Here is a 22,981-nt window from a genome sequence, read left to right on the forward strand (position 1 = left end):
TTAAGAAGTACTGTGCAAAAAACTTTCCCAGGGACTGAAAACAATGGGATTCCTCTCCAAATGTTGCAGTCGCTGAGATTACCCTTTTTTGGCAGTTTGATGACAACTGCCTTTCTCCAGTCATCTGGGACATCCTCAGCTGTCCAAATCTTGTTTAAGAGGTCAGTAAGCTTTGCTGCACTGATGCTCTTACCACGTTTCAGCAGTTCTGCTGGAATCTCTCAAGTCCAGGAGCCTTGTTTGTTCTTCAGATTTGTGATTGCTCATGTGACCAGAGGTGATGTCAAGTGATGTCTAGCAGAGGAGGAATCTCCTCCTCCTTGAATATGAATGTGATGCTTGGGATGTGTTCGTTGAGGACCAAACTGAAGTGTTCCCTCCACCTCTCATCCTGCTTTTCATTTGTGAGTAATATTCTGCCGTTTTTATTCTTGATTGGTAATAAGGTTTTACTGCTAGTACCACTCAGTTCTTTCACTATTATTCTGTACAGTGCCTTGGTGTCATTCCGATTTACTACTTCTTGTGCCTCTCTGCCATTCTCCACCATCCAGCACCTCTTGTCTCTCTGCCAACTAATTTTCACGACTTTATCCAATTGTCAGTATTCTTCATCTGCTTGCCTTCTCCTGTTTGTCACCCTTTCCTGGTCTTTCCTGTTGTCTGCCATCCTTTCATCAATCAGTTTCCACGCTTGGTCACTGATCCAATGCTCTTTACGGGTTCATCTTCTTCTCCCGAAGGTGATATCTGCTGCCTTTGTTAACATCCCTGAATATACTCAACGACTCTTCAAAGTCACCTGCACCTTGCAGGGTATCAAACTGGTTGGAAAGGGCCAGTAGGAAACTTTATGCTGTGCCCTGATCCTTCAGTTTCTCCAGGGAATACTGACATTGTCAAGTCAAAATCGTTGTCTTCTTCAATTTCAGGTGAATCTTAGCAATCACAAGGTGTTGGTTAGATCCTACATCAGCACCTCTGTATACTCGGATATCTTGCAAGGATGTCCATCATCTATTGCTGATACACACATGTATCTACAAGGTCTTAGGGGTCTTAAGTGTATTAGGGTCCTTAGGGGTCTTAAGGGTCTGATTGGATATTATGGGTTCTAAAGGTTCTAAAAGGAATAAAGGATGAAGGGGTCTAAGTGGTCCATAAGGTCAATGGATATACATGATCTAAGAGGGTCTATATGGGTCTAAAATGTCTAAAGTGTATGTTTCAACAATAGTTACAGGTCTAAAGGGTCTAAGAGGTCTATGGGGACAAAGGAGTCTAAAGGTCCAAGCATGGACTAATGGGTCTGAAGGTCAAAACGGTCGAATGATCAAGGGGTCTAAAGGGTGTGAAGTTTGAAATAGTTTAAGGAGGTTATAAAGGGTCTGAGAAGGTCCAAAAGATCTAAGAGGTCAAAAGGTGTAAGGCCTCTAAAGGTCTACATGACTAAAAGGTATGTTCCAATAGTCCGTAATTAATAGAGGTAATTAATAGATGTAGTCAAGTCTAACAATAAGGAATTGATAGATGTACTCACGTTCCAATCATGTTCAAACAGTACGTAATCAGACATGAAGCCTTACCAGTTTTGTGGATGTGTTGCAAGAAGACTGGAATACAGCCATAAGGTGTCCAGTTGTTCATACTGAAAGACTGATGTATTTACTGGTGTGACAGGCTTGATCCTCACCTCTTCCATCAGTGACTTAACAGGTGGCTTATATGGCTGTATTATTGCTTCAAAGTCCCCAGCTTGTATAATTTCTTGGGTAGACACATTTTTTCTGCGTATAACCTCTTCCAGATCTGCACTATCGGCTGTCACTGTTTGGCATGCAATAACACCCATGGCATGAGTTGTATTATGTCCAGTGATGGTATCTTCATTGTAGTCATAACTGTCTGCTACCCATTGGCAAAACCCTCCACCTTTGTCTTTCTCTACAAGACCAGCAGGAAGCTTATGAACATTTTGTTTCACAGCTGCTGATCTTTCAAATGCCATGGTCATGGGAAACACCGAGTCCCAGGGACGAAAGCACATCAAGAAGCACCCTGGATTTTGTAGACGGTGGATGAACAGTCCAATGGATAACAGCAGAGGAGATATGAAGGACTGTTTTCCAGCTGCTTGCAGTATTATGTGGCATGTAGAGACCTGCAAAAGTTTATTTTTCATATTTGCTGATTCAGTGTAGGACTCTGTGAACATAGATGCAATGAGATTAACTGAGTTAATAATGAATAAAAACTGGCTTAGAAGTGTGGTTTGCCCAAGAAAGTTCATGGCCGAAAGTGAGGCTCAAAGGTATGAGTGACTGAACTTCTTCAAGAAGATTTGTAAGAGTATTTTAAATGTGCTTACCTGAAGAAGGGAGAATTGCAGCATGTGCAGTTAAGTTTAAGTTGTACTCAGTCTATGTGGTGAAGAGCGAGAAATCTACAGGAATGCCTACTATCCCATAAACTAATGTGTGTGATGTGATGTGTGAACTTTAAAGGAGGTAATTGCTGTGCAAACCACGTGGCGGTATTTTGACTCAAACATTGGTGGAAGCCCATGTTTGTTGAATGACAACTGGTTATTAAATCAGTGTTTGATTTAATACATGCTCAAGTTGGAGAATTTATAATCTGATTAAGATGCTCATTTTGATTGATGCTGTTTGTTATGAATGAAATTTAAGAGTTAACTTAAAGTTCACTTAATTCTGTTAGCTTGCCAGAATTTCGAATGCATCCTGTACACGTCTATGCATTATCAATTCTGTAGAAATTGTGGGATACTAAATCAGAATGGTTTATTTCTTTTTGACATCGTGCGTTCCTGCAGTTTTCCTTTACTCACGCACACTTGCGTAAAAGGGCAGATCAGATATGTTGTCAAGGCATCCTGGGCATATTTGGTTATCACAGGCACAAGAAAGCAAAACCGCTCGCGTGTTCTTGGAGGTTGGTCCGTAGTGGAAAGACCTCAAGCTTGTGATAGTGTAAGAATGGTCGTGTGTGTGATCAACATTAATGAATGCTATCACTGATTTCTGATGCCTTCTTTACGCCTGGTTGTTGTTGGCTTAATGGTTAAGGTGGCCGGCTTAAGATTGGAGGGTTTTGAGTTTGAGCCCCTGTCGTGCCGTTAAAAACACACCAAGTGAGTTGTCTCGGCCTGTCATCCTTCTGAGGTGAGCAAAATGAGTACCAGCTTACTAGGAACAGGGGACACTGCATCAGCGACATAGCCTTGCTCCCAACAATGATGCAAGTGCAACCAGTAGGGTGCATATGTAATAATAATAACAATAATAATGTCTCTTTTTGTTTTGTTCAACTAGTTTCTCTGAATCTATTGAGCTATTTTGAAGTTTGTAACTCTTATATGGGTATCACCTCGTGTAAGACTTCCAAACACAAAAATATAAATGTTTTATACAAAAACGAAGGTCTGTAACTTGTACTGAGCTCCCTGGTCGATGTGTATAAGACCGTGAAATATTTTACATTTGACATTGCCCTGTCTACCCTGACATCCCGATGCTCCTGAGACTTTAAAATATTAATCGTATATTTGCTCATAAATTCCGTTTTTCATCAGGGCAACATCCACTTTTTTCTTCAATAAACGTGTTTTATCATCCTTATTTTCTTCTTGCTGCTATATTTTAACGTACGCCCATCATGTTCCGTGAACCAACTCATCACCCGAGACTTTTATGCATTTTTTGGCTCGACACCTGTTTTTCTCCATGATATAATTCACCTGTTATACAGAAGAATTGTTTACTCGCTTTATGAAACAATATTTCCTCTTGTGCTTTTACAAGCATGCACATTGTGCTTATACACCGCCTGTATCGTGTATGATGACACGCACTTGTGCAGTGTGTGAGACATGATTAAAAAAAAAACAGGTTGTAGGACATAAAAATGAGATAAGGCATGGCAGGTGCATTGCGAGGCAGAAAATGTGGGCGGAAATCATATAAAGCACAATTTATATATGCTTATAATATGATGATATCATTGCCATGTTTCCTAAAAGCAAGGAACTTGCATTATTTTGCAACACAATGTTGTGCAATGCATGAAGCTCTGAGAATTGCTTTTGGATCATTTATTTTCATGTCTTTAACATTTGTTGTTCATAAATAATGAACTGCAGAGTATATAAATAACAACATAGGATGTCCAAGGACACTTATTCCCAGGAATTATAAATATCATTATACGAGCAGAAAGAAGTGTGTATTGTAATGAGGCGCTCATCATCTGGAAGCTGTGTCGTTTCAACACCAACCTAAGCCAGGTGTTCCACTACTATTACGATTACGACTACTACTACAACTTTAACAGCCCAAAATATTCCAACCTTCTTGTGGGGTCAACCGGGTAAATATTTTGACCCAAGTATTTCATGAACTGACTGGCAAGGCGAAACGCTCGACTGGAGCTAGTTTGGATAAAATTTAATTTATACAGGGTGCTGGCGATAATTGGTGTCTTTGCAAAAAACAGAGTTGGATCTTTAATGTCCACGATCTAAAGCCAGCAGATGGGACACCGAGTTTAACGTCCATCAGTTTGAGGTAATGCTCTGGCTGTGAAACGCCATTCCAAGAGTTTAGAGTTGGGCCAAGATTTAAACCCAGACAAGACAGCCATGCAGCATCCTGTAGGTTTTTCAGAGCCACCTGTTAATGAGAAGATAAATGTAATCTCGAAGAAAACTCACTCACTCTACAATGATCTATGACTGCTGAGCTTCCACACATGATTGTCCAAATTATCTCAGATGCAGGACATTTGGACAACACGTTACAATAATGTCACATTAAACATTCCACCCAAAAATGCTGAGTAACCCATTTGGTATTCCAGATTCTATATACAGTCTGCACCGACTTTGATAATAAATAATTTTTCTTCTAATTTGTTGATGTCGTATGGCAGTCGCACGTGACCGCCATTTTATATATATATATATATATATATATATATATATATATATATATATATATATATATATATATATATATATATATATATATATATGTACAGTATATATATATATATATGTGTACAGTATATATATATATATATATGTGTACAGTATATATATACATATATATATATATATGTGTACAGTATATATATATATATACGTGTACAGTATATATATATATATATGTGTACAGTATATATATATATATATGTGTACAGTATATATGTATATGTGTACAGTATATATATATATATATATATATATATATATATATATATATATATATATATATATATATACATACAGTATGTATATATACATACAGTATGTATATATATATATATATATATATATATATATTATGTATATTATATATATATATATATATATATTATGTATATTATGTATATATATATATATATATATATATATATATATATATATATATATATATATATATATATATATATATATATATATATATATATATATATATATATATATATATATATATATATATCTAAGCGCTAATGTATCTCTCTCTGTTGGTCTGTTCTATATGTAGAGCCACATCTTTAAAGTAACAAATTCCATACTTGGTTTGTAAATGGAAATTTATGTGGGAAATAACATGAGCTGTGTGGTCACAGTCTCAGAGATCATTTTGAGGCTGCAAATTGAGGCCAAATTGACCAATATAGCAATTTTTGGCAAACAGGACAACCAATTGGTCTCAAATTTTGAAGGCAGGATTTTTTTAGTGCAAAACAATTAACCATCTTAAAGTCCATTAACTAATTTAAATTGAAAGATTAACTTAAATTTTTCCATCACTGGGGATGGTGTTTTTGTTAGTTGTATCATTAATGAAATGCAAGTATAGGCACAAAGCCACAAAAACAAAAGTTTGTCTTTTCATTTTGTACACTGCGCACATCACAAACAAATAGGAGGGTTAACAGTTGAACCATAGCAAAACAACAAATGAATATATATATATATATATATATATATATACTTAAACACACACACACACACACACACACACACACACACACACACACACACACACACACACACACACACACACACACACACACACAAACCCTATGCAGCATGTGCATGGTGAAGCTCTTATACATCGCACAATCATTTCATGCACATAAGGAGTATTAAAAAAGTTATACGAACGAGATATCACAGAAATTCAGGACATACAAACTTTCTTACTTCTTAATATATGAGTATATGATAATTAGCAAGATTCTTACAAATCATGTGTAGCCCACTTATGTTTTGAAAAGTAAAATAACGCCGTTTCTCAGACTATCCTTTGTTTCATTTGTAGAACTTTGTGCACGTTCTACTTACACGCTCTTTATGTATGGCCAAACTTAAATGAGCCTATATGATTAAATTCTGAAGTTTTTGAATAAAATTATTTCGATTTGTAATTTTAACATGTTGTTTGATACAAAACATGTAGTTTGTTCACAAGTATTTGAGGTTCAAGGTGTGGCATTTCCAACCTGCAATTTTTGGGAGATATAATCTCATCAAGTCATATGCTTTATTATTCCATAACTCCAATTACAATGGAAACACGTGTGAACCACATAGAATTTGTAGACCCGGAAGGATATCGCAACAAATTAAAACAAGATATGTTGACCTGCTTTCAAAGACGTAAAAGTGCTTTCTGATCAATAATACACTTGCTGCCCCAATTTAGTTCTTCTGTTAGATCAATCCGTTGGGATTGTAATTATTCTTACAAACATACCTCTGAATACAAAACTCTCAATAAATAAACTATAATGATCAGTGGTTTAAGTCGGTTGCAAGGAGTTGCGAGTAGATAATGAATGTTTCCCGAAACAACTTGTCCATTTCCAAATACAAAACGTTCGCAAATTATGTTCATAGTCCTTTTAATTATTTTAGTATCTCAATCACATGATGGGTGTTCAAGAAGTTATCTGGATGTAACATCATATGTGAATAGATTATAACGTTTTAATTTTTTTTCATTAACAAATAAGTACAGCATTAAAAAAAAAAAAAAAAAAAAATATATATATATATATATATATATATATATATATATATATATATATATATATATATATATATATATATATATATGTATATATATATACATATATATACATACATATATATATATATATATATATATATATATACATACATATAAATATAGTTACGAAAAAGGAAATGTAGTTTTATCCATATACACACCTCGTTGTACTCTTCGGCATGTCGTGGACTATTTTGCGCTGTCGTTTAACTTTTTGAACACCCCCACATATGTTAATGTATTATACATACGTCTGGTAATGCACATTGCTTGAAATACATAACAAATACATAACAAATACATAACAAAATACATAACAAGCATAACAACTACAAAATCCATAGGATTGTAGAGATGAGGTTAACTGGCTTTTTAAAACCCTGAAACCATAAGGAAGAAACTGTAAAACGTGCAACAATTTTATACAATCAGTTACGAGATGTGAATGTGGTTCAAATGCAAAACAATAAACTCACGATTCATTGAAAAGATTGAAATTGTTGAAAAATGAAGATCAGAAACAGTTTCGTTAATATCTCCAGTCATTGATTCTCCAAGTCAGATAATGGATTTCGTGATCTCTTGCATGTCGTCGTGAATATCGTTGTAGACATGAAATAATTTTAGAACTTAAAAAAAAGCATATAGAAAGTTTAGTTCATGCTGCAACAAACTGTGTGGACTTTCTTAACTCTTAAATGAAAAAACAAATCAAGCATATATTTTCCTTTTTTGAATTTTAACCTCCAGGTGACTGAAATGCTAAAAAAAACTGCAGGTAATCAAACATGACATTTTTTGATGGGAGGGAAATCCTTAACAAGAGTTCGTAGTAAACGTGCACAGGACAGATATTTGCTAATGCGAATGTAACATCGGAACATTTTGCAGTTATGCAAGTACTTAATTGAAAGAAATGTTTTAAATATAACGAAAGCAGTATTTATTTATGCCAAATTTGTATGATCAAATAGATTCAATACCTCACAGGCAACAGGGGGAGCTCACGGAGGAATCAGCCTGACAACAAACCCCGCTGGCTCACCGAGCCTACTTTATACATCGTTTGATCATGAACCTTAATCCAAGGTCAAACAATGCAATTAATAAAATGGTGCCGATTTACTCTACCGGTGGGTGTGTGGTCACTGTAATCGCTAAACAAGCCAACAGTGTGGAAAGTCGAAAAGCTTGTAAAGTTTCCTACTTGTCAAAATACAATGCGCCAAAATCTATGCATTGATTACATCATTTTAAAACAACTGCTTTATAAACAAACAAAAAAAAGCACAATCGTCAAGTGCAAAGAGGTGATTGTGAGCAACTTTGTTCAAATTTCTGGATTTCCTTTACAAGGTATAGTCTGTTAGCTCTCCTGCCTTAAATAAATTTAAATCCATAGTCCTATAAAGATACAGTAGCTTGGAAATAACATGACACTTGCAGTACAAGATGGCTGGTAGGGAAGCACAGTAAGTAAAGCATACTTTCCTTTGAGCTTCAGCTGTCTTGTCCAGGTTTGATTCCTGACCAATCGTGCAGGTGCTTCGCATGCACGGTGACATTTCAGCGAGCACACCGTCTTTCGGAGGGACGTTATATAAGCCGGGTGTCCCATCTGTTATACCATTTGCTGGTGGAGGTTACAAAACCCCAATGTTTCTTTTGAAAATAGCAGGCCATTGTGTGTCTGTGCCCTTGGGATATTCCCGCTCCTACAACCTACAGCATTTTGCGACGGAGTGGTGACACAGACACCTCCAGAGTTGGTTTTCAGCCATGGAAATGGTTTCTGGGCAGAGTATGGTCATGTACGGATGGAGTGGTTACAAGACGCAACATTGCACCATTCTTTTGGAAAGCTATAAAATTAGAGCTCAGCAACTAATCTGCCAAAACAGAAAGTTTTGTTGAGTTTTCTAAAAACAAAACACTGGAATTAATAATTTTCAACAAAATATCGCAAACAAAACTAAACCTTACGTCATATGAACTGAACCTAACAATATATGAGTCCTGGGCATGTTGACGAAGCAAGGGGAGCCTGGCTATCGTAAGGTCCGAAATCGGACGAGTCTGATGTAAAATCAGAAGAGTTGTCCATGTTCGCTTCATGGACAGCATATTCTGAATTGTATAAAGGTGCAAATAAAAGTTTGTTTTGTTCATTGCATGGAAACCTCAGGATCATGTAGCAATTTATAATATACGGAAAGGTCTTAATAAAAAGAAAGAAGAGTCAGACGTGATTGTTGCTTTCATGCCATTTGTATCACTCAGTGAATATTAACGATCGGTATTTGTAATTGTGCAGTCCATTTAACAGGTGATTATTGCTCGAACTGGGAAACAAGCGGACATTTTAAATCAGGTAACGTTTTCTTGTTGGTCACGTGAGCCTGCAAACCAATGAGCGCAGACGAAGCAGTCGTCTTTCAATGCCAATGCCAGACTCTTTACATTCCACGACAAATCCACGGACGTCTCTTTCAGACTTTATCCCTGCACCCCGCAAGGTCGCAGGGCACAGCGAGCGACCTGCCATCCCCGTCACACAGCCGAGCGGGCGGCAAGCTCGATGGAAGTCCTCGGAGCGCAAGCTCATAACGGCCAGTATCGCCACTGGATGACTCATTCACCACTTGCCCCACTAGCCCCGTCCCCCACCAGCGCCTTGGGAGCAGCCACGACAAACCTCGGGCCGGCGGCTTCTCTTGATCTTGGAAAGTCATTAAGCTCGTCTGTGGTGCCGACCAGTTCGGTCAATTTCTCCTTCGGCTATGACTGCTACTCCTTCGGCGGCTACGGTTTTGAAGGATTCCGAGTGAATCAATATCCAGGCGCAAGTCCGTGCAGCACGCACTCGGTAGCTGTCTCAAGCGAGAAAGGCCGCGATGCTCCCGACTGTGCCTACGCTCCATCACGTGAGGACGTGCCCTTTTGGACGCCTGACTACAGCTTTTACCACGGCTACCCAACGCCATACCAGCCCACCTCAGGGTACTTGGACGTGCCTCTCATCCCGACTACATTCAACGGCAGAACAGACGATGAACCGGAGGCACCACCCCACCAGTGCTACTGGTCTGCAGCCGGTGGACCACACCCGAGTAAATATGCGGTGCCTTTCACGGGGATAGAACAGTTTGAGATTTTGAGAAATGATTTTTTTTTTTTTGAATACTCCTCATTTATGAGATTGAGCTTCAGTTGCTTGGGTGCAGTTGATGCAGAAATGCTTCAATGAATGGGAAGGCATCAGTGTTAAATTAATGTATATGTAGCATGTCCTGTTAGGCTAAGGATACCCATGGTGTGATTAATGTATAGGCATTACATGATTGGCGGGATGTTACTCGGAGAGTCGTAGTTTTCTCTCCCCCAATACCTGTAGCCTAAAAAAGGATAAGAACTGTTTGTAACCCTCCGAAAGAATTTAAGACCAGCTGGACTTCTCGGGATTTAACACAGCGATCTGACATGTCAATATACCTCGTGTTTCAAAACGCCTTGTTTTAAGAAAAATACTTTCTGTGTCCGTGATATCAACAAAGATGGATTGCTTAAAGTTTTTTGAATTAAATGTCTTGATGCGTTTCAAAGCTGAGCATGAGAAATACGAGTCACCATTACCTGGTGCAGTATAATACGAGTCTTCTGTCACACAGGTGAGACACGACAAACCCGCCGTGTGCGCAAGAAGCGAGTACCCTACAGCAAGGCACAGCTGGGGGTACTGGAGGTGGAGTATGCCAGAAACCAGTTCGTCACCAAGGAGACTCGTCGGCGTCTCGTGAATGGGACGCACCTCACCGATAGACAGATCACAATTTGGTTTCAGAACAGAAGGGTGAAAGAGAAGAAGATACATTCCAGGCAGAGGAAGTAAATTGGGTACTGTTAATGGCAAAGAGTACTTAAAATATGATGAAGAAGAAGCTGCATTGCAGCCAGTGGGAACTCGAGACTCGCGCAGACTTCCGGCTTCCATTCACACGTCATCATTCCCTGCCTTATGGACTTCCGTCAGGCTATGTAATCCATATTTACAAATCGTGTCATCTCAGCATTTTGTCGATATAATGTACACATAGAGATGGGTGTACAGCATGTAAAAAAGTCAGGACTATACACAATATCTCAAGGGTTCGTAAACTTTTGTAAATGTAGTGTGTATAATAAATTTGAAAAATTCGAACGTGGCCGTGATTTGGCATTCCGTGTGCATGTGGGTGCAATATCTAGTTGAAGGGGGTGCAAGCAAGTGCAAGGAAAATGAAAATATTGAGATAAGTGAAAATGATGTTTAAATTATTTTGTTTTTAGCTTGTTTGAGAAGCTCAATAGGGAACAACTTTACAGATGAAGATGTAACGAATTTAATCGTGTTCAGTACACTTTATGTTCATTATTCTCCAAATGATCATATTTTTTCTTCCCATTAAAGTTGGATGGTATGTTTCTGTTCACATACGATGTTAAAATGCATGTTGAGAAATTATTTTTCAACTAATGAACTGTGTTCATGCATATTATATGGAAATATGGGATTGGCAAACACTGATGTAAAAAAAATTTAAAATTGTTTTCTGAAACCTGAACAATCTTTCTTTTTTATCATTTTAAAAACTTTATTACTTTTCTCTTAACAAACATTACTTTTCCCATATTCACTATATAGTTATACACCATGCACTAATTTTGTGCTACTGTTTGCTTCGTATGAATACATTTCTTATTCTGCGAGAGCCAAACGATGTTTGTAAAAAAAAAAAAAAAAGAGGCTACTGTAAGATTATATTGCGTATTTAATACAGAAAAGGGGAACTGTGAAATCACAAATTGATATGATTACATATATTACATCTCTCTCCCCCTCGCATCCACACCTTCTTTAATTTGTTCTGCAAACTTTATAGGTGGTGCAAGTCAATATATCATCACATCATGCCCAGGTCGTGTGAGTTTATAAAAGGATTATATATCTGAGAGGAATGTGTGAAAATGAAAAAGTTAGAAGATACCATAAAATTTATTTTACAGGTTTTACAGTTGCTGACTTTATATAATGTATATCTTGTAACCGAGCACAAGATTACATTTTCTCTCGCAGTGATTTCCTATGTAATCCAAGCTGATCTAAAAACTTTCTCATCCAATGTTGGGACCCTTCTGCATAAAGATTTTATTTACAGAATGAAGTGGCAGGAAAAATGGTAATTAAACATATATGTGATGGTACAGGCAACTAAACAAAGTACATTGTTGTGAGGGTTAAAATAAATCAAGAGCTAGGATGTATTTGAAACACAAAGGATATATGAGGTGAGCTCACATTAAAAAGTCGAACACTTATGGCATTTGCAAGCAATACCTTCTTTTTTTGTTGTTTTTGCTAAAACTAACAAAAAACAATTTTGACAGAATTTTCCTGTAAAGTCCTTTTACAACAATTTTCTACCTGTTAATGTGAATAATCACCATTATTTATGGATTTTTTTCTTCTTCTCTGCTTCAAGTTGGTGCTTCTTGGCCTATCCAGGGAAAATGATTAGTAGCCATAGATTTGACACGATTCCTACTAAAGTAAGTTTACACATGTTTGACAGTTTCAAAATATCCAATCACCTTTGTTGAAACTCAAAGCCCAAGGTGAGAAGCAGGTCTGTAGTACTGTTGGGTTTAATGAGCCCATTTTTCTGTAAACAGTCTTGACTCATGGGAGAATTAGGTGATGGAGGGTAGAAGGGCAACAAACTGGTCGTGCAGGGACAGTGACAGATGACAGGTGGACATAATAAGCAAGGGAATAAAGAAATGGCAAAAGGAGAGAACAGAGTGAATGACATGTATAGTCACATGCAAGTAAAAGGGGTGGACTGAGGAGGATGCTTGGTAAATCAAAATTTAAACTAAAAGATGGTGATTTGTAGTTTAAGAGTATATTGGAATACACTTTGTGACTGAAGGAAACATTTGTAATTTTGGCTTAAGTACCAACTTAATAATATATAGTGTACTTGGCATTGGGGCACAATAGTGTACTCTACATACATGCATTATATATATATATGTTTTCAAATTGTCAAAAATAACTGAACAAAGCATCACAACATATACTTATGACATTGATTTGAAGAATTTTCCGCCTAATGTTCTTTCATTACTCTCACAAGAAGCTGAGTTCTCGCAGAACGTTTTTTTTTTTTGAATCATCAGTTTGCCTTGGGTGCTGCGCTTGTCAAAGACGTTAAAGAAGTTCATCTTTAATGTCTTTAAAAAAATCTGATGATAAAACAGAGTAGCGCATTGTTTTGTGAATGTATATTTGCAGCATTGTTAATGAGAGCCTGGCTGGATTGACTGATGTACCAGTCAAACCAGTTTTTTTTCACTGCTGGAGAAATTTTAACCACTGTTACAATGCTGTGCTTTAGTACCAAATGTTAACAAAGTTTTGCCTTTCATAACGAGTGTAAAACATACGGGTGTACCCTCAATGATTAACCACATGCTCCTAAATAGTGTACATTATTTCAGAATGTCACTGTGACCATAAATGTTTTGAAACATAATGGTTTGCTGTATTTATGGCTCTATTATTTTTTATGTATTGGGATTACAAAGGAGCATCTTGTGTGGGGTGTTCAAAAAGGTCTACCAACAAGATCGTCACAATAATCCAACATGTGCCAAAAAACTATAACGAGTCATATGTCATTTTTTATTGCATATACATACATGTCTAAAAATAAAAAAATACTTTGGCCTTTCTTGCACGTTGGTGTGTACTTCATTCTAAGAACTCTTTGAATGCTCCCCATATGCATATCCATAACTTCTATAGAGTGTGATCAATACCTGAGGTGTAGGTGATTCAGTTACAATATACAATACTGGGCTGAAAGCCTGTAAGATCCTCCAGCAAACAATAAAAAAATATTTCATTTAGAATCTTTTATTTTATTTAAAATCAAATGTGTCTTCCCCCAAAGTACACTTAAATACAAGACGTTTCACTTTCTTTATTTTACATCAAAAGTTATTTTATTTTATTTAAAAATGAAATATATATATTTTAAATATTTCGAACATCCATTCTGCACAACGAATGAACATATTTATCATGTGTTGTTTGTCATAATCATCAACTTAATAGTGCCATTAAAATGTAAGCTCCTGGAATGAAGTGGATTTTGGGGTAAGACACATTAGATGGCGCTGTAGAGAAGCTGGTGGGCCTGAATCTTGAGCAAAAGAGAACAATTGATGAAACAATGTTCTATGAAGTCAAAAATGGGAACAATAATGTTTAATATTTGAGAGGGTCTTTGATGATGGAATAAAAGAAAATGTTTTTTTTTGTGAAATCTTCGTGTTATTGTGCACACACAGGTATAGAGGAACTGTGTGTGTTGTTCTGGAAATGTGGTGACCGTCCTCAGTTTACGCAATGCTGTGCTTGTTCATTTGTAAGACATGTAAAATGTTATTGTGAGATTGTATTTCTTTTCAAGAAGAAGCAGATTCAGATACTTTGGTTTAATAAAGGATATTCATGCTTTATCTGTGTCTTGTGACTTTTCAATAAAGTTTGAATGTTTAATGATGTCATAGCATGCAGTTCAATAAACCACATGACTTGCTTGTTTATCATAATAATAATAAATATATATATATATATATATATAGGTTTATGTGTAAGGAGATTATCTTTTGCACATTTTATTGACTTGGAATAGCCAATGAAGTTTCTGGCAGGCATAAACACGGAGATTATATAGGTTATCGAGTATAAGAAAAAATGCTGGGACAGAAGATCAGTTTGATATGAAAGGGATAGGATTTGCAAAATTCTCCACTGTTGGTGATAGTATTCCTTACTCGGAAAGTTATCAAAACTTATTTAATAAAATGTTGTATTTTATTATTCTTTCTCTTTAACACGAGAACTATTCCCACCTTGTGAGGTTGGCCAGGGTGAGACAGCTCCAGCCCAAGTCTTTCTGGAACCAGCTAGCCAAGGCTGATGTTCAACGACATCAGGAATTTGTCATTTGCTCAGGATACCAGTGATAACTCTCCTCTTCTTCATGAAAGACACCATCGGATGTTTAATGTCCACCAACGACCAACGCTGGCAGATGGGTCCTCTGGCTTACCATCCATCTGAGGGATGGTGCACACATTGATGCCTCGCCCTGCATGCAAAACACAAAGTTGAGCATTTATAGCTGGGTCCAAATTTTAACCCAAGTTAGACAACTCAGAAGTGCATACCCTGAGGCTATCCTCACGCCAGGCTCATTCAAAAGAAAATATGACAAAGTATTTGTGCAAAATTTGTTGCATTGCATGGAATATAGAGATTATTCAACATCATTTTGATGTAACGTTACATTGATTCGATGATTTTTACAGCCCAAGTCGTACAGTCGATTCAATGAAGCATCTTTTTTGTGGATGTGAAATTATAACATGGGGATTTTTATATCCAATGCATCCCGCCGATACAATATTGTCCGTTCTGAAGCACGCTGCTGCCTCCTTGTGTTCACAAATGGGCATTGGCATTCGCCCGTCTGACCTGGAATCCCCCAGGAGGCCTCAACAATTTTGAAAGAGTAGCTACTCTGTGAACAAAACAGAAATTGCTTCACTCAATCGAGCATTTTTAATCAGAAACACTACCGCCGATTATAAGGGATGAGATGAAATGCGGGTAGCCACGTGTCGAATACCCGAGGGGGAAAACCTTGTGTGTCCATGCGCTTTCATGTCTGTGTATAGAATATAAATGAAGATTTTGCTTCACCCATGATCATCTCCCTTTCTCATACTGCCCTCACCCCCTCTACATCTCTGTATATATTTATGACTTGGCCTACCGGAGAAGCACTCTGAATGATGATTTAGGACAAATGGTAAGGATTATTATTGGCACTATGATTGCTTTAGTCTGTGCTTTTTTCCTTCTGTCGCTGCTGAAGTTTTGTAATTTATGTTTAGCACTTCGATCATAATAAGGCCAAGGGCTTTGTGAAGTTATGGAGGCTCTGGTGGAAACGTTCCTGGCGCTGCCAATTTGAGCCAAATGTATTGGAAAGGTTCCAAGAATGTGGCCCTAACGCCTGCACTCTCTCAGACAAAGTACCTCCCAAAACTCTCATCAAAAACTCCACAAACCCAAAAATACCTTCAACGTGTTCGACTTGTGTCCTTCTTTAACCCGATCTATCTAATAACTTTTCTAATTTTGAGATGGTCACTATATAATATATATGTATGTATATATATATGTATATGTATATATATATATATATATATATATATATATATATCATTCATCATTTCAAGGGTTTGCACAATGACAAACCCATGAATTAAGAAAGAAAGAAAAAAAAAAAAAAAAAAAAAAAAACTTTAAACAAACCCAGCATAAGATTTCAAATCTGCACATAAATAGTGAAACATGCCAATACGTGCATTGCTCATACTGACAATTTCTGTGCACCAAGTGTCACTAATATAGTGAGTTCCTGGTTGAACAAATTATCTGCTGAAATGCAAGATATGAGCTCGTCGAGGGGACTGAAGGCTCCACTTTTGAAAAGGTTGACGATTGGGTATTTCACCACAGTGTACCTGTTTTGTTTTTACCTGGTCACCATGCAAAAAAAATTCCTCTGATGCACTGTAAGTGGATTCTGACAGAAAATGGGTTGATGGTGAAAAGAGGTGTGTGGGTGTGAGATATGTCATGTCAGAGGTGTGTAGTGCATATATGGGTGAGCAATATAGCTCAGAGATAGCATGCTTGCCTCCAACTTCTCTAATCTGGGTTTGATTTCTGACCAGACAACAAACACACCTTGATTTATCTCAGGCAAAGGTGTGGTATCAATGAGTGCACTGTCATTTGGGTGGTGAACTTTAAATATCCTGCACTGCCTTTCTAAAATAATAAACCATTGTGTGCCAGTATTATGGCCCATTTTCAGTGTGTGTGTGTGTGTGTGTGTGTGTGTGTGTGTGTGTGTGTGTGTGTGTGTGTGTGTGTGTGTGTGTGTGTGTGTGTGTGTGTGTGTGTTTTATAAACCATACCAATTGATATTCCCATAATAATGATTTGTATTGCAGCAAATAGGAAATAAAGTAGCATTCCTCTCTTTTACTTGCGAGAGTGGTCTGGAAGTTGCTCTCCTTACAGGTGAAATATGAAAACCACAGATGTTCTGAAACAATGCGTGCAGAGAACGTGAAAAATAAAGTAGAATTACAGTATTGAAAAAAAATTCTGAAAGTTAATTACATTTGATGTGATTTACCACCTTGCCTGGTTTCCTCATTAAACTTTTGTGAATAAGAGCACAGTGGAAAATCATAGATTTTCAGTATAGATGTATCATCAGATTCTTTATAAAGGTATTTTTTTGACATGAATGCTTTAGAGTGTTTAGACTGTGAGCTGTTTTTGAGAGCTGGAAATGTACATAAAAATTGTTTAATTACATTTTGTACTTTTGAGGTAAATGTTATGAAAAAGCTCCTTAGGTTTTTTTTTTTTTTGAACAGCTGTGCAAAATCTTCCCATATTGTTCCATTTCAATTATAGAACAGACGTGTGAAAAAATCATACAATTTCACCAGATAGGTATATATATATATATATATATATATATATATATATATATATATATATATATATATATATATATATATATATATATATATTACGATTGACTTTCAGGACACATTTCGTAATTAAAAATTTATCTTTTCAATTGTATCAAATAGAAGTTTCCCGACCAAAGATATTTTCTTAAGTGTGGATTCTTGCCCTCCTATGTTCCCGAAAGGAGAAAGGCCATTACAGTCGATCTGTATCAGTAAGTGAGTGCGTGAGACAGCATGCAGCTCTGCATCTGTGAGGATATATGGATGATTGTTAAATGCTCGTTCTTATTCCAACTATATTCTTTTACAATTGACAAAAGGCAACGTAAAATTTTAATTACATTACAGTTCACTATAAATTAATTATTATTCCATATCCTATGAATAGATCTCAGGCATTGCTTAAACATGGACAACACATCTATCTGCAGATTTTAACATGTACATCATAGGAAACCTACAAACGGACCAGGAATTGTCCAATAATGTTTGTTGTCTTAATCAAGTGATCTGGAACAATGGATGGTGCAATATGATTATATATATATATATATATATATATATATATATATATATATATATATATATATATATATATATATATATATATATATATATGATCTGTATTATATAATACTCTGGTAGCCTTTTTGGGTTTGCAGTCTGAGCACTTGCCGATGTAATGCTCTGACCCCGAGGTTTGAATCCCATGAGAGAAAGTGTTAATTTGTCTATACCTTTGGCCTAAACCATACATGGGGCATAGAATAGGTTGTAGTAATGGGATCCGCACTAGTCTGAGAAAGTATATATATATATATATATATATATATATATATATATATATATATATATATATATATATATATATATATATATATATATATATATATATATATATATATATATATATATATATATATATATATATATATATATATATATATATATATATATATATACGCATATGTAGTTAATAAGACAAATATCTCCTTACTAATTATATAATACACAGGTATATTGAAGAATCATAAAAGTTGCCATTTCTTGGACTCTTGCAAGTATCTCACTCCTAGAACTTCTTGAACAACCAGACTCGGTGAATTAATGGTTGGAGTGTCCACTCTGAATCTGGGAAGTCGGTGGTTTGAAACCTGGCCGAGTCATACCAAAGACTTCAAAAATGGTATGTGCTGCTTCCTTATTTCATACTCAGAATAATTTATTTTTTTTAAAGGATAGAGCAGGGACAAGCAAACATAGGTTAGCAATCATAGTGCAGGCTTTGAAGGGCAATGATTGCCTCCTCCTGCATTGCAGTTCCTTCTAAGGGAACTCATCATATTTATAAGGCTCTTTCTGAGTACTCACACACCGATATAAATATTTAGTACTCTCTAGGTGGGCTAGAAAGCTGAAATTTTGGACACTGATGTAACTTGAAGCCACAATTCCAAGAAAATCACAAAACGGTGTGAACATGAATATCTGTAAATGGAAGTTGGCCAATGAAGCTTTGTTCCTGCTCACATAAGGTCACATGACCAAATAAAATAGCAAGTCACGTGATCTTTCTTGAGCAGGGTCACACACGGGTGTTGCTCAGTTTTATTGTGGTTTGACTTGGGAAATGTCTGTAGGTTTTGTCATTTACGGACAGTGTACAGTGGTAGGAAGTCATAAACGTTTATCATTTACAGATGTATAGGGTGGCCTTAAAGTCAGTTTACCTCAACCCAATGAAGGATTTGTTCTTCAACTCTTTTAATATACAGGTTTTATTGTGCAGTACTTACAATGTTGATGTTGTAACAGGATGTTGAGGTCGTGGAGAGATTCACTTACCTTGGCAGAGATATTCATCTCTCTGCTGGCTGTGAGTCAGAGGTCAATAGACGTCTGGATTGAGCCTGGGGAGTCATGGATTCACTGGATAATGGGGTGTGGCGCTGCCGGTACCTGTCCGGGAGGACGAAAGTCCGAGTCTTCAGGTCCTTGGTGCTTTCAGTCTTGCTCTATGGATGTGAGACTTAGACTCTGACCAAGGATCTGAGATGGAGACTTAATTCTTTTGGTACCAGGTCTCTTCAGAGAATCCTTGGCTATCGCTGGTCAGACTTTGTGTCCGAGTGGCTGCTGAGAGAGACTCAAATGAGATTTGTTACCTGCATAGTCTCTGAGTGTCAGCTGCGGCTGTATGGACATGTGGCTCGTTTTCCTGATGCTGATCCTGCTCACCAGATTCTCTCAGCGAGGGAGTCTCGTGAGTAGAGGAGGCCAATGGGCCGACCATGTTCCTCGTGGTTGCAGCGAGTTGATCGGCATCTCAAGGAGATGGGGATGGGCCAGGCATCTACCTGGGGGATGGCCAGAAGGAGGCCCCTGGAGTACCGGCAGAAAATGGACAGCGACGCGCTGCTCTGGCGCATGCTCCCATACCTGATCTGACCTGACTTACAATCATTAATCAGTCATTGTATCGATATGATATTTTAGTATAATATATTGAAGGTTTACATATACAATCGAACTTCTGTATAAGGCAGCCTGGTTATAACAAACATTCAGAACATGTTTCAGTCAATGCATATTTTCCCTGTATTCACAATCCACATTGCTGGAAAATCCAGGTCTAAAGTTTGCTTTGTCCCAGCAAGTTTGAACGCAAACACAAGGCCCTATGTTAGAAAATGATCAAATTGCAAATGACATTGTCAAAATTAATTATCAAAGACCTCAAAACAAACAATCATTTTATTATTCCTTGCATTTTGAGATTGCTCTTGTGGAAAAATACATTGCCCACTGATGCTGCTGAGGAAAAGGGACGGAGACACTCAACTTGGCGAGGATTGTTGAGGCCCGTCCCTTGGAACAGGCAGGGGAAGAGGCTCAGAGAGAACATGAAGCAGAATGTAATTTCTGAAGTGGAATTTAGGTTTTTTTGGAAATTTGAAACAGCTTGTTCTACAATTTACAATGTTTTAATAACCAGATGCTCAGTGTGGTCAATTAATGTTTCACAGCAGCATTTTGTCTATCCAGTAATGCATGCCTTCTTCATTATATCATCTGTTGAAAGCATGCATTATGACTGTTATATGTAACTATATGGCATTTTTGTTGAGTTAGGAATTCAACCCAGATCAGAAGTTGAATCGTCAAAATTCAATCATTGTATCAAAAAGGATGGAGGCTAAATTAACATAATGAGAAGTAGAATTGGCTCTGTTGTTAATGATGTGCAATGTGGGAACAGCGACAAGAATATTACAATCACTGTTTGTTTTCAACTTCGGTTGAAAAGTAACACCCCTTGATGCGTGTGTGTGTGTGTGTGTGTGTGTGTGTGTGTGTGTGTGTGTGTGTGTGTGTGTGTGTGTGTGTGTGTGTGTGTGTGTGTGTGTGTGTGTGTGTGTGTGTGTGTGTGTTTGGAGAGTTTATTTGGAGTTTTTAATCCACCATTTGGAGAGGTTCTGGGCTGAAAGGATCAAAATCTCGAGGAAGAACGGTGCCCAGCTGATGATCCATGCGGTCAGGAAACCATTCAATTGCTTACAGGTTAAGGTTCTTACTTTGGGTAAGGGAACTATGTTTTGAGGTTTACAATTTAAATATTGGATGTTGTGAAATCAACAATTTACAGAAATCCTTCAAATTATATTATATTTTAGGAATAGCAGATACCATACTGTACAATTAACTGTGTGTACAATTAACTGTACAATTAAGGATACCATACTGTGTGTGTGTGTGTGTGTGTGTGTGTGTGTGTGTGTGTGTGTGTGTGTGTGTGTGTGTGTGTGTGTGTTCCACTCCCTCAACGTTCCACCCCTTAAAAGTCCTGGACTTTTATAGAATAATAAACTCTGCCCCTTAATGTTGCCTCGCAACTCATTAGAACGTTAACAATAATTTTGTTTTGGAAATTTTGACCTTTTTACGTTAATAATTTCATTAATTGGAAACTGTAAAATGAAGAGCCAATTCTGATACACTTATTTAGTTGATTGCAGGATTTAAGCACAATCCACTTCATCAACTAGATAAAGCATTTATTTATGATGTCTGCATGTGGGATGATGCATCCCAGCTTCTGTTTTCAGTCTGCAAGCATGCCCCACCAGCTTGCAGTCTGCAAGCATGCCCCACTGATATATAACCCTTATTTCAGTTTTTAATTGCATGCTGTTTCTTCCTTGTCCTTTAAACTTCCTTTCCATAGGTGTGGAATTCCTCCTCCCACCATTCGGTAACTTAAGAACAACATCCATTTTGTCTTTAAAGTATTATATTATCTTGATATTAATAGCTTTATATGCACAAGCTTGCTTTCATGTACAAACTTTCACTCATGCACTGCTAACTCAAAACACCTGTATGGTCGGAGCAAAAATGTTACACTAACCAATACGTTTCATGCTCTTTAACGAAGCAGTTTTCAGATAACCACACGAGGCCGTGGGAGTTATTGCGAAACCACGTTCTTCATTATTCCCCTTTCCAGACTGAGACATTTCCAGAGGGATTCAACCCGGAAGCCACCGGTTTACAGGGGCTGTGCAGTCTGTGCAATGTTCTGCAGTGCAATCTCGAGCTCCTTTCATGTTGCGGTTATTGAGGTGAATGAGGATACATTTAGAGGCCATATAGAGCAATCCACAATACAAAGCTCGCTAACCACAAGGCTGTGTTCCGTTTTTTCCACATCGCCATGACCGAGGCAAGACGTCCAAGTCGAAAGGTTTTTTTGCACCCGTTTCACAAACAGATGGAAAAAGAAAAAATTACGACACCAGATGGATGAACTCATCGGTTTTGTGATGGACAGGCATGATAATTTCATGGATAATTGTCAGTATTGTGTTGGAAAATAATCCGTTAAAATGAGGAGAAAATCATAACATTACATCAATTAAATGTTTACAAGACTATTAATCACTAAGTATCATGTTCATATTTTCACATTTATTTTACTATAAATAATGCATGAAAAAAATAATGTTAGATGTACAAGGTTATCTTCATAAAAGTGGTTTCCATTTGGGATATGAATGTCTTGGAACCATTCTTCTAATAATCTATATGTGACTATATACCATGATTTAAGTGGTTTGAAAAATGTTTGAACACAAAAACATTTATATGCATACACTTTTCTTGCACATACAGCTCATATGAAGTGTTGCAAAGATATATGTGAT

General features: G+C 37.0%; 1 protein-coding gene and 1 long non-coding RNA gene across 3 annotated transcripts in view; one reads left to right on the forward strand and one right to left on the reverse strand.

Moving 5' to 3' along the window:
- Positions 1-4,123: 4,123 nt before the first annotated feature.
- LOC147027529 (uncharacterized) overlaps positions 4,124-22,981 on the reverse strand; it is a 37,529-nt gene continuing 18,671 nt past the window's right edge. The window contains exons 2-4 of one of the 2 annotated variants that reach the window (XR_015057098.1): positions 15,063-15,301; positions 7,577-7,729; positions 4,124-4,691 (exon numbers count right to left, since the gene is read on the reverse strand). This is a non-coding gene — a long non-coding RNA (uncharacterized LOC147027529). Of the gene's footprint in view, positions 4,692-7,576; positions 7,730-12,762; positions 12,858-15,062; positions 15,302-22,981 lie in introns of those variants that run through there. The other variant, XR_015057097.1, reaches the window with a different exon arrangement.
- LOC147027530 (homeobox protein Hox-D13-like) lies at positions 9,200-12,163 on the forward strand. The gene is made up of 2 exons (XM_085877007.1): positions 9,200-10,210; positions 10,769-12,163. The coding sequence occupies exons 1-2, from the start codon at positions 9,679-9,681 to the stop codon at positions 10,987-10,989; spliced, it is 753 nt and encodes a 250-aa protein (XP_085733133.1). The 5' UTR covers positions 9,200-9,678; the 3' UTR covers positions 10,990-12,163.

The sequence above is a fragment of the Eptatretus burgeri genome, chromosome 4 (assembly GCF_056783735.1).
Source record: "Eptatretus burgeri isolate ZD-2024b chromosome 4, Ebu_testis_v1, whole genome shotgun sequence".
In the NCBI taxonomy this organism is placed as follows: Eukaryota; Metazoa; Chordata; class Myxini; order Myxiniformes; family Myxinidae; genus Eptatretus; species Eptatretus burgeri.